The sequence below is a fragment of the Ctenopharyngodon idella genome, chromosome 17, assembly GCF_019924925.1.
Source record: "Ctenopharyngodon idella isolate HZGC_01 chromosome 17, HZGC01, whole genome shotgun sequence".
Lineage (NCBI taxonomy): Eukaryota > Metazoa > Chordata > Actinopteri > Cypriniformes > Xenocyprididae > Ctenopharyngodon > Ctenopharyngodon idella.
The window spans coordinates 2,218,597-2,234,933 of NC_067236.1; the positions used below are offsets into that span (position 1 = coordinate 2,218,597).

At 37.4% G+C, this 16,337-nt stretch overlaps 1 protein-coding gene and 1 long non-coding RNA gene across 3 annotated transcripts; both read left to right on the plus strand.

Annotated features, from left to right (window-relative positions):
- Positions 1-5,143: 5,143 nt before the first annotated feature.
- Positions 5,144-7,254, plus strand: LOC127498776 (uncharacterized). The gene is made up of 3 exons (XR_007925976.1): positions 5,144-5,780; positions 6,683-6,797; positions 6,876-7,254. It is a non-coding gene; the product is annotated as an uncharacterized LOC127498776 (long non-coding RNA).
- Positions 7,255-8,309: 1,055 nt separating this feature from the next.
- Positions 8,310-15,068, plus strand: fbxo30a (F-box protein 30a). 2 transcript variants are annotated; one of them, XM_051868511.1, is made up of 3 exons: positions 8,310-8,498; positions 10,736-12,801; positions 12,903-15,068. In XM_051868511.1, the coding sequence occupies exons 2-3, from the start codon at positions 10,783-10,785 to the stop codon at positions 13,104-13,106; spliced, it is 2,223 nt and encodes a 740-aa protein (XP_051724471.1). In that variant the 5' UTR covers positions 8,310-8,498; positions 10,736-10,782; the 3' UTR covers positions 13,107-15,068. The 2 variants fall into 2 exon arrangements, with proteins under 2 accessions (XP_051724471.1, XP_051724472.1); XM_051868512.1 differs by lacking the exon at positions 12,903-15,068 and having other exon boundaries at positions 10,736-11,661; positions 11,838-12,044.
- The last annotated feature ends 1,269 nt before the right edge of the window (positions 15,069-16,337 follow it).

Genomic DNA, 16,337 nt, shown 5'->3' on the forward strand with positions numbered 1-16,337 from the left:
TAGCAGACTGATCATTTTATTGAATAACCCCTGAAAATTCACTTCAGGCATCGATCGCAATGCCATAGTTTTGCATTTTACCATCTAAAATTTGAAAGTCCCTCACAAGGTTGAATGACTGACCTCTTTCTCTGTCCAAACAGTCTTAAAGACATCAACCCCATTGCAAAGGTGTCACTGAACTGCCCTTGACTCAGTCTGATGGGATTTCTTTTCAAGCGAGTCGTTGGGGTTCCCGAAACTGTAAAGCGTTTGCCATGCCCTTTAAAAACCTACACGGACAAAAGAGTGAGATAAAACAAGACACCGCCCCCGTACCTCCATTCCCTTTGCATGACAAACAAACTCCTTGTCGACCAACGCACTGTGACATGTAGTGCGGTGTCTGCTAAGTGGGTTGTCGGTAGTAATTTTTTTTCTGCTTTTGCCTGAAATCTAGTTGGTTGGTGTTACCTTGGTCTCCCCCAGCTTGTCCTATTCATGTGTGGAATCTTATTGTTGGTGTGGACATCATTCAAGCTGGTGTTCCAAAGCAACTGGAGGTTCCCACTTCATTAGAGCTGTGTTTCGGAGGGCTGGAGAGAGTGCAAGTACTACGTCTGGCTCTGACAGCTAGTTGAGGTGATCACAGAGAAGATTTGGTGGAAAGGGCCGAAGACGGAACTGAATTTCTGGGGAGAAGAAACCAGAAAGATTCTGCTTTAAGGATGACACCTGTTACTCTGGTTCTGACATGGTCTTTGCTCTCAATATGGACAGTAACTTCTGTGCAGATTGACGAAGGTAAGTCTAATCCAACACCTGCAGAGAGAAATATTAAAATGCATTATTTTATTATTACATGGATATAAATCAGTTCGGATTTGGGGATATATATGTTATATAACAGTAAATAATATTTGGATATTTTTGTTTTTAGTATATTTTTCTTTTGGAACACTAAAGCATGTACCATTGCCATATAATGTGTATTAATATTTAAACATTCTTCCCTTCTATTTTGTTCTAGAACTCAATCAGACAGTCATTTGCACCAATGATCAGATGAAAGTTATCATTCCTAGTGTGTTTTTTCTCAACAAGGAGCCGCCTGTTTATGTATGTTCATGCCATTTATATCACAAATAATTCAATCGATTGCAATAAATCATGCCTGAACTTGAATTAAACTGTTTCCACTGTTATGTCTACTCAGGTTTGGGATTTGCAGCTGAATGATCCTGAGTGTCGAGGTGTTGAGGTTGGGAATGACTATGTCTTCAGCATCAAGACAAACTTCACAGACTGTGGCACTATTTTGGTAATCCTCATTAGTGTCGCCAAGGCATTGTGTATAATCATAAAACCACTTCAGATGATTTCAAGGACTGGGTAATGTCCTCAGCCAATTAAAAATTGATGTCAGAACATTAAAGACTCTTAAAAAGGTTGTAAACACTTGTTGCATTAAGACAAACTACAAATTGGGTGTCTGTTTGGCTGTTAAACCTAAAAATACAAACAGTAAATTTCCCTATTTTACAGTCCCTTCATAGACTGAAAGGTGGCCATGTGATTTATTCATAGAATAAACCTTCTAAAAAAATTCTAATAATAAAATGTTATACATCTCATCCATGTTCATAATTATGTGCATTGTAATGAGTGACAACCGTAACGGTTTGATTTCCTTTTTAGGAAAAAATTTATTTATTTATTTATTTTTCACTATGCAAATGCACAGTGTTGTTCGTTTTCCTCCAAATTGGCTGGCTAGTCCATTCAGAGCTAAGAGGGGAGGGCAAACAGCCATGCAGCTCTAAATTATCCTGATTTATATGGAAATGATTACTGTGTTTTCAGCCGTGGTGAATAAGCCGGCCATAATTCAGTGTCGTACTTTATAGTCGTCCTTTTATTCTGCCTTACAGCCAACCTCAAACAGTGCTACCACAACCCATAGGACAAGCTTCACTCTGGCACGGCATAAATCTGTACTTGAGACCACGAGTATCGTTGAGAGCCTCTCTCAGGATTCACTAGACTATTTCTTGTAAAGCCAGTAAAAGGTTAATGTGGCTTTGAGAGGGGACAAATTCCCCCTTTTCCCCCTTTAGTAGTTTTACAAGCTTTTTCCAAACTTGCTGGTTAAAGTAGGGCGTTGTTGGATTAGAAAAATAAAATCCTTGGTTTTTTAAATTAGCTGCTTTTGAGAATTGGATCTAGAGTGGCAGTTTTCTGCTCCCAGTGCATCTTTTTATTTAAACAAAAAAATGTGAAGAAAATAACACAAACATTTGGTGATAGATAGTATCAAGAAGATGATTGTTTACTGAATCAGGAGGTGCGTTTGTAATAGTCAGGGAAATAAAAGGGCACTAAAGTTTGTTTTACCGGATGTGGTAGGGGGCAGTTTCAATAGCACATTGTTTCCTTTTGTTGCCCTTTAACTTATAGCATTTTATTGGCCTGTGAATGTCACTCAGACGTTATTAAAATCAAGAGTTGTTTTGCAATTTGAAGTTAGACGAGACAAAATGTATCACAAGAATTTCAACATAAACTACAAAAGGAACATTCGTCAGGATAAAGTTTGAATGATAGTTAGCGTAGTCTGTAAGGTTACAGTCGTATGAAGAATAGTTTGATGTCTGATGGTTATTTAACCCAGTGGTTCCCAACCTGGGGTCCACGCCCCCTTAGGGGGGGCACCAGAGTGCGGCAAAAATGAAAAGTCAGCAGCGGCTGGTGTGTATACAATAACGCAGTGAAAATGTGTTTATGGTTTAAACCTCTTTATTTTTAAAAAATCCAGAATTTTTCCACTTTCTTCTCTTCTTTTCCTAACATGGGAGCGTGTTCTCCTCATTAGAGCTTCAGGTGAAGGGTTGCCAGTAGTTGAGATGCACCGGTCTACCGACCATCAATCAGAACCGGCCAGTTCCGCATTCAGTTTTGTCCCGGACTTGCACACAAAATGCATTGCAATCATTTCCCAAAATGTAATTTGTGTGGACGTTAACAGAGGCCAGAGATGGGACACGCTGAAGACAGATGCAAAGAGAAGAGCAGAGAAAATACTGTAGGCTACCGGGCAGAGCAAGCTCACTGTTACGATGCTCAGAATATTGGAAGACAATTCTACACATTAAATTGGGGTGGGGGCTTATATGAATGCATTTCTGAAGGAACTGACTTACTTCACAAAAGTTTCGATGACATTTTCTTTTAATCTTACCTCCGTATGATACCTATTAAAGTAGTGTTTATATAAGTGCAGTGCTGGTGCTGCTTTGTTTACAGAGGTAACCAAGGAAACTCTACACTGCAAAAATGCTTTTCTTATTTAGTATTTTGTCTTGTTTCCAGTCTAAATATCTAAGAATTCTTAAATCAAGATGCTTTTACTAGATAAGTAAAATGACAGACAGATATTTTTTCTTGTTTTCTAGAAAATAAAATCAAAATGAAGTGAGTTTTTGCTTAAAACAAGCAAAATTATCTGCCAGTGGGGTAAGAAAAATAATCTTGTTTCTGTTTGAAATCTTGTTTCTTGTTACTGTCCCAAACAGAAACAAGATTATTTTCTTACCCCATTGACAGATAATTTTGCATGTTTTAAGCAAAAACTCACATTATTTTGATTTTTTTTTTTTTTTTTTTTTTTTTTTTTTTTTTCTCCAGAAAACAAGAAAAAATATCTTGTCATTTTACTTATCTAGTAAAAGCATCTTGATTTAAGATTTTTTAGATATTTAAATACTAAGTAAGAAAAGCATTTTTGCAATGTATTGCTGCTGTTCCATAAGCACCACCTTCTGGTAGAGAGTGAATTTGCATTTTTTTTTTTTTTTTTTTTCAGGCTTTCTTATATGTATGGAGGGGGGGCTTCATGGACAAAAGGTTAGGTTGGGAACCACTGATTTTGGGGTTGTGAACCCATATGTAATTTGAATACTTGGACAGTTAAAAGAAATTTTGAAGTTTGAGACTTATTTAAACTCTGAAAAGTTAATATGCCTTCTTGTGGGTGGGTGGGTGGATGGATGGATGGATGGATAGATAGATTGATTTTCAGATAGATTGATTTTAAGATGGATAGATTAGATATTAGATATTTACTCAATCATTAAAAGCATTTTTTTATTTCTGTTTTAATTCTCCCAGGCATCGAATGATACTCACATCATGTTCACCAACACGATCCGTAACAACGAAACAGATGTCATCACCAGAAGCTACATCAACATCACATTTGCATGCCGATACCCCATAAACTACACAGTCCAGCAGCAAAACGGGGAAAATCTGATCAGAGTGGATGTCCGGTGAGCTTCTTATAGTCATGACATCACCAGTTAATTAAGTCTGCAACATTTGTTTCAAAGCTCAGTCTGTCTGGGACTCCAGCACTCTATATGTAGTAGTGGCTTTAATTATCCAAGCTTAAAAAAGGCTGAGCCCCTCACTAATTGTTTGTTTGTATGTAAACACAATAAAGGAAGCTAATGCGAACAAAAGACTGCCCTGGGGTCTAACTCAAGTGTTTCCTTCAATATTCATTAAGCGAACCTTTCAGCCTGTTCAATGAGCCTTTTTTCACATTCTCTGCCCCACAGGACAATCACTCTAAACACGGAGGATGGAAATTTCTTGGTTTCTATGCTGCTCTATAAAGATGAAGAGTTTCAGGATAAATGGACCACTGTTCCTTCTCTCACACTTGAGGACAACATCTATGTCAAAGTTTACATGGTGTGTGTCGAACAGAATAGGTGATATTACAAACTACAAGCTATCAAGGGCTTTCATGAAAGCTGCGGTGCATTTCTTTATGCTGCAGCTGGGAAGTATATGTAGCTGTTTGTTTTCAGATAAACAGAGCTTTGTTTCATTAGTCATGTTGTTTGGGTTAAAACATCCATCCATCCATCATTACTACTTTGAATCACAAATTAAACATGGCAAACAGAATTCCCTTAATTATTTTCAAATAAGAATTCTAAACATCTTTAAATGTGCTAATGAAGATTTTCTGGACTTTTGTCTTGCAGATTCCAGCGACTCTTTTTCTGAGAGTGGAGAGATGTTGGGCCACACCAACCAACGAAACTTACAGCAAAATTCAGTACACCTTTATTAGGGACAGGTCTGTGGCATAATCAATTCCATCAACATTTTTAATGCAGCCATGAATTTTTAATATGTTTGACATGAGCTTTTGTGAATCAGGCATTAAATTTTAGTGATTTAAAAACAAATTTTGTTTATTAACTCCCTTCTATTGTGTAAAATGCCCTCCTTCACAGCTTCATTACTCCTTTGCTTGTGTTTTAAGTGCTTCATTCAGTCATAATTATCACCAGTGGTGTGAAAGGACGTTGAGACACGCTGTTGAAACCGTTGCTAAAGGAGCGGATGACTAAACAAAGTATGTCATGTGACGACAGTCTGCGCCCGGCCGTATGCATTTCAGTTTAACAGCTGTGCTTATCCTTGACTACCCAGAGAGACTCTCCACCAGGAAAAATCTATGAAGCATGTAATTTATGGGAACAATAGAGAAAACATGTCCAATTTAAATATCATTTCTTGAGTACAAATATCATATTGCCAACATTTCTCTTCACATCAGCTGTCCACTGTTATGGAAGGACCAGACGTTAGCCATCATGAAGAATGGTCAAGGACCAGAAGCTCTGTTCAGGATACAAATGTTCAAGTTTGTTGGCAGCTCCTACACAGTTTTCATGCACTGCAATGTCCAGATCTGTCATAACACAGGAGGAGTGTGCCAGCCTGTAAGTCCTCACTGACAAGATGATTCACATGTTTTGTGGTCAATTTTTTAATGTTTTTGAAAGACGTCTCTCTTGTGCTTATCAAGGCAGCATTAATTTCATTAAAAATACAGTAAAAACTGTAATATTTTGAAATATTATTACAATTTAAAATCACTGTTTTCTATTGCAATATTTTTTTAAAAATGTAATTTATTCCTGTGATTGCAAAGCTGAATTTTCAACATCATTGCTTCAGTCTTCAGTGTCACATGATCCTTCAGAAATCATTCTAATTTGCTGATTTGAAAAACTTTTCTTATTATTATCATCACTTTTGTTAATGGTTGTGATGCTTAATATTTTTGTGGAAACTGAGACATTATTTTCAGGATTCTTTGATAAATAGAAAGTTCAAAAGAAAAAAAGTTTATCTGAAATTGTTTTTTTTTTTTTTTTTGTAACAATGTTCTTTACTGTCACTTTTGATTAATTTAATGCATCCTTGTGAAATAGATTTATTAATCTTACTGACCTGAACAGTAAAGAACCTAATGCTTATCCAACACCCATCAAAGTTATTCAGCGGCATTATGATTATCTGTCAAGGTCAATAAAATGCACAAAACCACCTTTAAAGTACTATAAAGTACCATAAAAGAAGTCCACATGACTTGTGTACATATGCCAAATCTTCTAAAGTCTGAAATCCTGAACTTTGGATTCTTTTCAGGCCTTGCCAAATTGAATCGCCAACCTAAACATCTCCTTTTATATTCCATAGGGGGAAAAAAACATGCACATGCAACATGAGGGTGAAAAAATAATGGCAATTTTCTTGTTTTGGTGAACTTTGCCTTTAGAAATGTAGAAGTTGAGAAACATTGTTTGCATCTTAGTAACTTTAAACCCTTGGACCACAGAACTGCTCTGCTGAAGATTTATCAGTACGGACACGCAGGGATGTTGCATCGTCTCACACGGTCTCATATGGACCAATCGAAAGGCTCAAAGCCAACATGAAGAATACTAGTCTGAGTAAGTCTTATAAACTCTTACCATACTTATCAATGTGCTCAGACGTATTTTTAATGTCTATTTGAACATCTCTTCCAGGTTCAAATATGCCCTCTGTTGAAACGTTTGTTTTGGGTGGTCTGCTGTTCATCCTGATTGTCATCACAGGAGTTTTTGGGAAACTCTGGCTGCAGAGCAGAAACTCGTATCCAACCCAAGAGGCCCAACTCACCCTCTCCAACATCCACCATATCTCAGAGGTGGCTAGCTAACCTGGGATCTCATGTACACACAGTGTTGTATGAAATATGTTCAATTTGGAAGTGTTGTCTGCTAACCTGTAGTGCATTTTATGGTAGTTGTTCTTTTTGTCTTTTATTGTGAAATAAATAAACAAAATGCTTTTTGAATTTCTAACAGCTTACTTATCATATGAGTGTGTGTAGTATGAATGTAATAAAAGTCCCTTTAAGTGTTATTCTATAGTCTTTGATGTAATCCAAATCCGGACGTACTACATTCGCCATGCTGTCATTATCATGTGACCTTCCAGCGTCAGTTGCATCGCTTTACTATCCCATGAGGCAACGGAAATGGCAGCAAAGTGTCCATCGTACACACTTCAGAATCTCACCGGAAGTAGCAGGTCATCCGGGCACTTTTTGCCTACATCTTTTATGAGTACTGTGAATTCGGACATACTTCTTTTGTCACATACTGTTTTTTGGCTACTATATAGTATATAGGGAAGTTTGCGATTTCGGATGCAGTTAGTTTGATATTTAGTTATCTAATGCAATGACATTTTTGCAATTTTAAGTGTGACATAAGTGAAGTACTGAGGGTCACTGTACAACATGAAGTATTCTTTGACTTTAGTTCTTGCTTAGAAACCAAAAGTTTGTTAATATTTATATAATAATTATTAGGTTTTAAACAAGCATGGTTTTCATTAATATTGGTAATAAATTAGTTCATTAGGTAGATCAATCTAATGGTTTTAATTAAGCAATCTATTGTATTTGTTATGCAATCTATTGTATTGCCATTGTTGCATGAATGAATGACTAGGACAGGTTTTAAAATCTCTCCCCAACATATAACAATAATAATGCTTGATAAATGAAGTATTAGGTGTTAATTTCCAAATGTACTGAGACATGTTGAAAACAACTTCTGAGGACATTTGAAGTGATCCTCACTAAAAATCAGCCAAATCATATTTTGTCATAAACCTACTGATATCCACAGGTGTCTTGTGAGGGTTAGGGCTAGGGTAAAGTACACATTAATAATTATTTCAAATAAGTATGAAAACCATTGTGTCTGGGATAACATAGAAATCTGTGTGTTAAGGGACTGAATTGTAAAACAAAAAACAATAGAAGGACGTATTGGTACAGTTAATGGTATCATATGGTACTGGGGTGCTTATACCATATAATGCCATTTACATGGTACTCCAAAATATTGAAAACTATGGTAGTATCTAAACAGCATGGTATTTCCATGGCACTTTTTGTGTGGATATGTATGTTTAGTCTCCGCCCATCTAGGGCCTCAGTTCACTTAAGTACAGTGAGACAACAGATTTCAACAGAAACACCGACAGACAGCAGTGAAAACATTATCTCTGTCATTTAACTCGATGAAATATTAATAATTAATTAAACACGTCATTGTCCACAATCAAACTACTGAAGACTCGTCACAGATTAGACGGTAAGACACTTTCATGTCTGTTTACTTTGATTAGTTTCCTTACCGGCTCAAACCAAATAGACCCGGTCGTTGTTGAAATAGCAAAATACGTATTTCCTCTTTTTAACATGATCTATGTTTGTCAGTGTAGGACTTTTATTAATTGCGTATGTGTGTCGTTTATTATTTTATCCTGCAGTTCGCAGCTAACCAGCTAATGCTAAAAGGCTTTGTGTTTGTCAGTTAAACGAATGAAAACATTGACCTGTCATACTATAAACACGAAGATGTATGAGGATGGTTAATTTGCGTTAAATCGTTGATTATTGATCTATAGGTGATCATGGTAATGTCAGGTTCATATTGTCAGTCGTTATACTTAAGTTTTAGGAACAACAACAAAAGCTGCATCAGGTTTCATCAGGAGTTTGACTGGATTTAGTTTAGTCATAGTGCATTTGTAAACATGTTTGGCATCGTGTCATATTTGGGAAACATTTCGTGTTTTGTATCATATCATATTCATTATCATGTCATAGGTTTTAGACCCTTGATGATTATCTCAGCTGTCATCAGTTATCACTTTTTGGCAAATGAGTAGTTTTTCATAAAAATAATGAGATTTAACTATTTAATGATCTGTTTTTCCATGTCAGTTACAGTATAAGTTCAATACATCACATAGCCTACACCTTAAGCAAAAAAAAAAAAAAAAAAAAAAAAAAAAACAGGGTAGAATGGAATGAGTAATACAATTCTAAATATTTTAAGTAATAACATAAAAATATTTCTATTTAAATATATATATATATATATATATATAATTTATTTATTTCTCCTTTCTCCACTTTGGTTGTGATAAGGTTCTCCATCTCGTTTCATGGAATGCATCCCATCTGAATTTTATATTAAGAATAAAATGTATTATAATTATTATTATTATTATTTTATATTATTATTATGTAAGAGTTATACATTTCTGTCATATTTTCTTTAATTTCATGCAGTAAGGTGGTTAATATAGCATAAGCATAAGTCTTTTTTGGAAAACTTCTGGAGTTTATGTGTGTAGCTCGTGAATTTTCACATTACCTGTCATTGGAAAATTATTATATTAATCATTTCTATGTGCGCTCTACTTGACAATTACTTATCCATTTTTGTTTATTATTAGCAACATGTTTAAAATGAACCTATTACAATTTCAACTGGATTTAATTTATTTTGTGCTTTACAGGAATAGGTATATCATCTGCTTTCTGTTCCAGCACAAAATAAAATGCAACCAAATGAGCCTCTGTTTCTGACATGCATCAGTATACATCTGCAGACTATCAGATTTAATTGTGATAGCTTTTGTAAACAACATATGTCTACTAATAAACACAAATGTCTAATAACTGTCAGTAGTGCAAGTTTGAATGAATCCATAGGTTCTTGCACAAAAATGTAGCCTACTTCTGTATGCACATCTTTGATACTGAAATCCTCAAGTCATGTCATGTTTGGGATCATTTTGACATGCTGTTGCATGCTGTTTGTTGCAAGTACTTAAGAGCGATTGCTTGTGCAACTGTTATATTGCACATGAGCACTAGATACCAAACACCTAGTGTTCAAAAAAACATCCTCAGATGTGTTTTGCTGTTTCAAAAGCAGCCATCACAAGACATGTGGCAGGACAACACGCCGGCATTGTACACAAACGTTTCACAATGTTTATGCCCAGCTGGTATTACGAAGACTATGTTGAAAGTCAGCTCGATAGTTCAAAGCTTACACCACAGTATGACAGGATTCCCCCCCCACTTACCCCAACTGACTCAGACAGTTAGCATTTAGGTCATGCCGGCTGAGTCTAACTGCTTGTGTCCAGCCAAGCCTTGTCATGTTGGAGAGAGAGAAGCTTCTTAAATGACATAGCAAGATTTTTATGGAAGTTTCTTTTGGAAGCCATGTCTGATTCCTGTAACATGCCGTTCAGAAACAAGGGGTCATGTTCCTTCTCAGTCCTCGAAGAACCGGCGTGACCGTGCAACATAAGGAGAGTTGTGAAATGGCAGTGCGATGGTTTAGTAAACACACTGCTAGAGGGCAACTGTTTCTGATTTACACTTATCCCTTTTAAGAGACAGTGGGACTTTCCACATGAATGGCATGCATAGATGTTAAGCCATGTGATGTTGTATACAAAGACACCCCACATGTGTATCCAAAATAAGATCAGGTCTAACAGTCTGTTTTCTTTTCTTCCACAGTGTTTGCCATAGCCTCTCTGAGTTAAGTCGACTCACTAATAATTTCAATGGAGGAGCTTCATATCCATTGCCTGAAATGTGTCAACCGCCGATGTATGACAAGACCGGAGGCCAGCATTTCCTGTGACCTCATGGGTTGCCCTCTTGTGTGTGGGGCGGTTTTCCACTCATGCAAACTGAATGAACACCGCTTACTGTGTCCGTATGAAAGAGTCCCGTGTCTGAACTGTGGATTCGGATGTCCATTTACCCTTGCCAGGGTCAAAATGGCACAGCACCTTGAAACATGCCCAGCCAGTGTTGTGTGTTGCACTATGGAATGGAATCGATGGCCAGTGAGTTACACAGATCACAAGTCCTATGAGAACTTGAGTAAGGAGGTTTTTGATGTGGAGCAGCTTGACGTAGCTTTGGCCCTCCAGGATCAGCGAATGTTGCTGGAGTCACTTAAAGTGGTGACCACCGTGACAAAAGCTCTGGAAGAGCAAAATCAGGACAATTCCAGTCCCCAGGACCCTGAAAATGAATTGACTGAAATGGATGAGGAACCGTATGATGGACCTTACACAGCTTCAGTGGAAGACAGTAGAAGCTTTGCTGCCACTTTGGACATTCTCCGTAGTGCAAAGAATATTGACTTGATTGTGAACAATCCCAATGGTGAGGAACAGATAGGAGCTTGCAAGGGTGTCAGGAACGGCGATGGAGACTTTAGGAATGATGCAACGAAAGAAAGTGACACTGATTCAGATTCCGATCTGGGAGCAGTAGGTGGTGCTGACTGTCCTTTTCCAGTAGACCCCGAAGACGAAGGAGATGATTGGTTGGAGACCAGTGGATGCGGTGAATCTTCTGAAGAAGAATGCGAGGTGAATGGTGGGATAGAACTCAATGAACTTCATGATGAAGGGGATGTTGACAACCAGGTCAGTCTTGAAAGGATCAATGGTTCTTCAAATGTTAGGCAGGTTTTACCAGATCATTCCATACCTGTTTTAGTAGAGGATCCAGAAATGGCCCACTTGCCCCAACTACCTCTTCCTTTGCCTATCCCTCTGCCTAACCTGATGCACAACAATGTTCTGCACCATTTGCCTTTTAGAATTGAGGATCGATGGCTGGAGCGCAAGTTGGAGAATCTCCAGGTACTCAGGGGCATGAATTTGTTTACAATCAACGGTCGAAGGTCTCTATTATCCAACCCCTATTTATTCAAAGTCAAGATGGAGGACAAGGCGGTGGACACGTCGGACCTTGACGTGGCAGATGATCCAATGGGTCTCCACGGCATTGACCTCATCACTGCTGCCTTGCTCTTTTGTTTGGGGGACTCACCCGGAGGTAGGGGCATCTCGGACAGCCGCTTTGTAGACAGGTATCGCATTGACTTTGGCACACAGACCTTCTCCTTCCCTTCTGCCATACTGGCTACCAGCACCATGGTAGGGGACATTGCCTCAGCATCTGCCTGCGACCACGCCAGTCCACAACTCTCCAACCCCAGTCCATTCCACACCCTCAGATTAGACCTTGTTCTGGAGTGTGTGGCTCGCTATCAGACCAAACAGCGCTCAATGTTCACCTTTGTGTGCGGACAGCTGTTTCGCAGGGATGAATTTTCCTCCCACTTTAAGAATGTCCATGGGGACATCCATGCTGGCCTTAATGGTTGGATGGAGCAAAGGTGCCCGTTGGCATATTATGGATGCACCTACTCGCAAAGAAGGTTCTGCCCTTCGGTACAGGGTTTCAGAATAATCCATGACCGACACCTGGGCTCATTTGGAGTGCAACCTGGGTTAGTAGCTTGTCCTGATGAGCCTCTATCCAGAACTGACACCTGTCAGTTTAGGTCCCACTGTGACCACCTTAGTGACCTGCCCTTTGAGTTACTCCAGCACATTGCGAGCTTCCTGGACGGCTTTAGCCTGTGCCAACTCTCCAGAGTGTCTTGCAGTATGAGGAACGTGTGTGCCAGTCTTCTTAAATCCCGTGGCATGGTGGTCCTGCTCTGGGGGAAGATAAAGCGAGCTGATGGATCCTCATCCTGGCAGATACAAGACAAGGTAATCAGAGAGTATTCACCTTGTCATTATTTCTTAAAACACCAAGCATAAAAATCTTTTTTTACTATCTAAGTTGTTAACGCTAAGTTGTTTGGTTTTAGGTGTGGCGGTTCAGTACTGCGTTTGACACTGTGAACGAGTGGAAGTTTGCCAACATTTCCAGCATGGCCGACCACCTCAAGACGTGCAAGTTTAACACGATATCACGGAGGGAAGAAGCAGTCCCACTCCCGTGCATGAGTTTCACAAGAGAACTTACTAAAGAGGGACGCTCTCTACGTTCAGTGCTTAAACCGGTGATATAGACTGTAGAAGATGCAGAATGCAGAAGAGGAATTCATTTTATAATACAACATGCCTTATGTGTTTTGGTGAACAGCAACATAATCATTAAAACGAGCCTCAACTTAATAAACCACTTTTGGAAGTGATGAATTTTTTAACAATATCTACCTGTTGTATTGATGATGGTTGTGCTGTCTTTTTTTTCTTTCTTTTTTACAAATTCATTGCTTTTGTTGAGATATGTAGCTGCAAACCAGAAACACTGAATTGTTGAATGGTGATGACCAAATGGAAAACCATTGTGTGCATTTTTGTAAAGCAAGAATACAAGATGCATGTGTTTCTATCATGTAGATCAGTGATTCTCAACTGGTTTTATTTTGGACCCAGATTTACATTGTACATGAAATGGTGACTGTACACAATATCAGGCATAACCCATATTTACTGTTGCCTTGAATTTCAAGCAAACAGTCCATTTTGGCATTTAATTTGACAGATAAATTTGCTCCAAAATACAGTTTGATTGGATATCAAGCATAAGATACGGGAAGTGTTCTCCCTTTATTTTTTTTCACTATCCTACCTATGCTTGACTATATGGTTAGTTGCATTTGATTATAAGCATTTTCCCCCTTCTGTCACAGAACAGATCTGCAAACCACCATTTGAGAACTTTAATCTTTAATCTCCTGATTTCTCTCTCATAGATTTAAGAGTCTATAAAGACAGTCTTAGACATTTTTCCTTTTAATCAGTCAGGCAGAACTAATACATTACAATAATTTCTCTGAGAAGCACTGAAGGTATTGAGTTTTTGATACCGTCACACATGACACTTCCAGTGGTCATCCTCTGTGTCTTTTGAAAAGTAAACAAACATATGTAAATGTGCTTGATCTATGTTGATGGCATGTGCTGACTGACAAATTACATTTTACAATCTTCCTGATTGTGAGTCGCTGCACAAAACCTGCAGGACAGGTACAAGACTGCAGTTGTAGCCTGTCAGGATTCTTTGATTGCACACAGTGCATGTGCAGATGTACTTTTTTGTGTCTCAGGGGTTTAACATGAAGCATATGCCATTATAGACAGTTTATCTGTGAGAAACTTGATTTTAGCTTGTGATTCTTCCACTTTTATTTGTTAACAAAGTCAAGACAGTTTACAGTTCAGTTTACTGTATCTTTTCAGGTGTGCCGTTACAATGTTTTAGTTTGTTAACATTCTGAAATGTTGCAATATTTTCATCTGGAGAGAAAGCAATTATCTCAACCTTGTTTTTAGGTTAAGCTGAGATTTTTTGTAAGGAATTAGCTGTGTGATGTTTTACTCCATGTGCTTTCTACAAATCATGAGTATGACGGTCCTTATATTTGTGTTGAGTGATGAAAATAGGAGTTTCTGAATAATCTACTTCAAGCATCTTTGAAAAACTGAAGAGTCATAAAATGCTTATTTTTAAAGACATTATCAGATTTGACATCAGTTGATGTGCACCATGTTGTTGTTGTTTTTTCTAAAATTATTTTTTCCCCAAAGGAACAAAATGCATTCATAAATTGCGTAAACAGTGGGGAGCCATTTTTTGTTTTTTAAAGAATTGTTTGCATTTATTTAAATATATTTACTCAAGGTTTTCCAGACATATATTATTGTATGAGGGGACTCAGGTATTTAAAGAAGAGTTGTGCATAAGATTTGGTTGGTTTATTTACATTTATGTGGTTTTCATTGTATTTTTATTTTGAAAGTTAGTGTACAGTCAGTTCGCTCTCATCTCCAAACCATGTCACTTTTGTAATACAGTTTTCATATTTGTGATCTTTGTGGTTTCATAGGACTTCATGCATGTCTCAACCCCCCCATTTTCTATTGTAAATAGTTAAAAACTTTGTCTGTCTTGGTTAACTTAGAGTTGTTTCATTTGTATCATCATTTGCATTTTTTAAATATTATTTAATAAAGTGTGAAGAAATCCAGGTTGCCAGTGTGTATTTATTAAGCTTCAGATATGCAGCCAACCAAGTGTCAAAGATTTAAAATAAAGTCATTAAGCAAAGCTGGCAGAGAAATGAATTTTTCCAGTTTGACATCGATCATGTAATGGTTAGATAATCCTTTTCTTTACTAATTACTTTGCATTTTTTTTAACCATTGAAATATTAAAAGTAATCTAATAAGTAATGGGTCCACATATATCACTTAAGTGCATTATGTGGCTCTGATTTTACAGATTATAAATTGTAATAAAATCTCTCTTAATTGTTTTGTTTTTAAAGTGTTTCACCACTAGGTGGTGCTGCTGCAATTGAGAATCAAAAACCGCCGTTCTTTTTCACTGCACGTTTCTTGAGAGAAATTCCCAATTTGCTAATGAAATAATGAACTCGCTTCCTAAGACAATACTTAATGTTCATTAAAGTTGCTTCTGAATAGCCTATATATCACCATTCACGAGACAATATATCTCTATAAAATACTTTACGTCTCCTTTTCAGACTATTTCAGTATAATTTCGCCTCAGCACAGAAACATACACAGCTGGTGGAGAAAAAAAAACATTGATAAATGTCCTGACTGTATCCAAGGGCGAGGGGGCTCATCTGCTTCAGTAACCGAATGGAAATTGGCTGTTACAGCAAAAATCTCATGAGGGGTTTGACCGACAGGTCATACCACAACCGGTCATCAGGTTTCTGTTTAGCTAAACAAAGAAGCATGTAACATTTTGGAAGCAACAATGTTCTTCAATAAATGATGCGCGTTCCTTTAAAGTCCATCTTTAGAGAAAGTATTAATATATGCCCTATTTGACAAAACTCCAGTGTTTAAGCTTTTAAAGCTGTTTAATCCTTAAAGTAGTGATCTTTTTTGTTAGCAACATCTGCTTTGCATTATAATTTGCCAGTTATGTAATACAGTAATTACCAATTACATAATGAATCATGATGAGAGTTCCTTGAACCATTAGCCCATTAAACAGGCATTAAAAAGTTTCCATTGTCTCCTAAAACATAATAGAACATTAAACGTTAACTTTGTGTCTGAGCAGCCTTAATAGCATCCTGGTTTTAGAAACTGCGTTGTAACTGGCAGTCTGCATAAAAACAGGAAAAAATCACTGACAATAATCAAACAAAAGGAGATATCAAAATCCTCCAGTTCAAAACATCACTAATTAATCACGTACTATTGATATTCAGTTGAGTTTGAGACTGTTTATGAGTAATCTTTTAATTAAATGA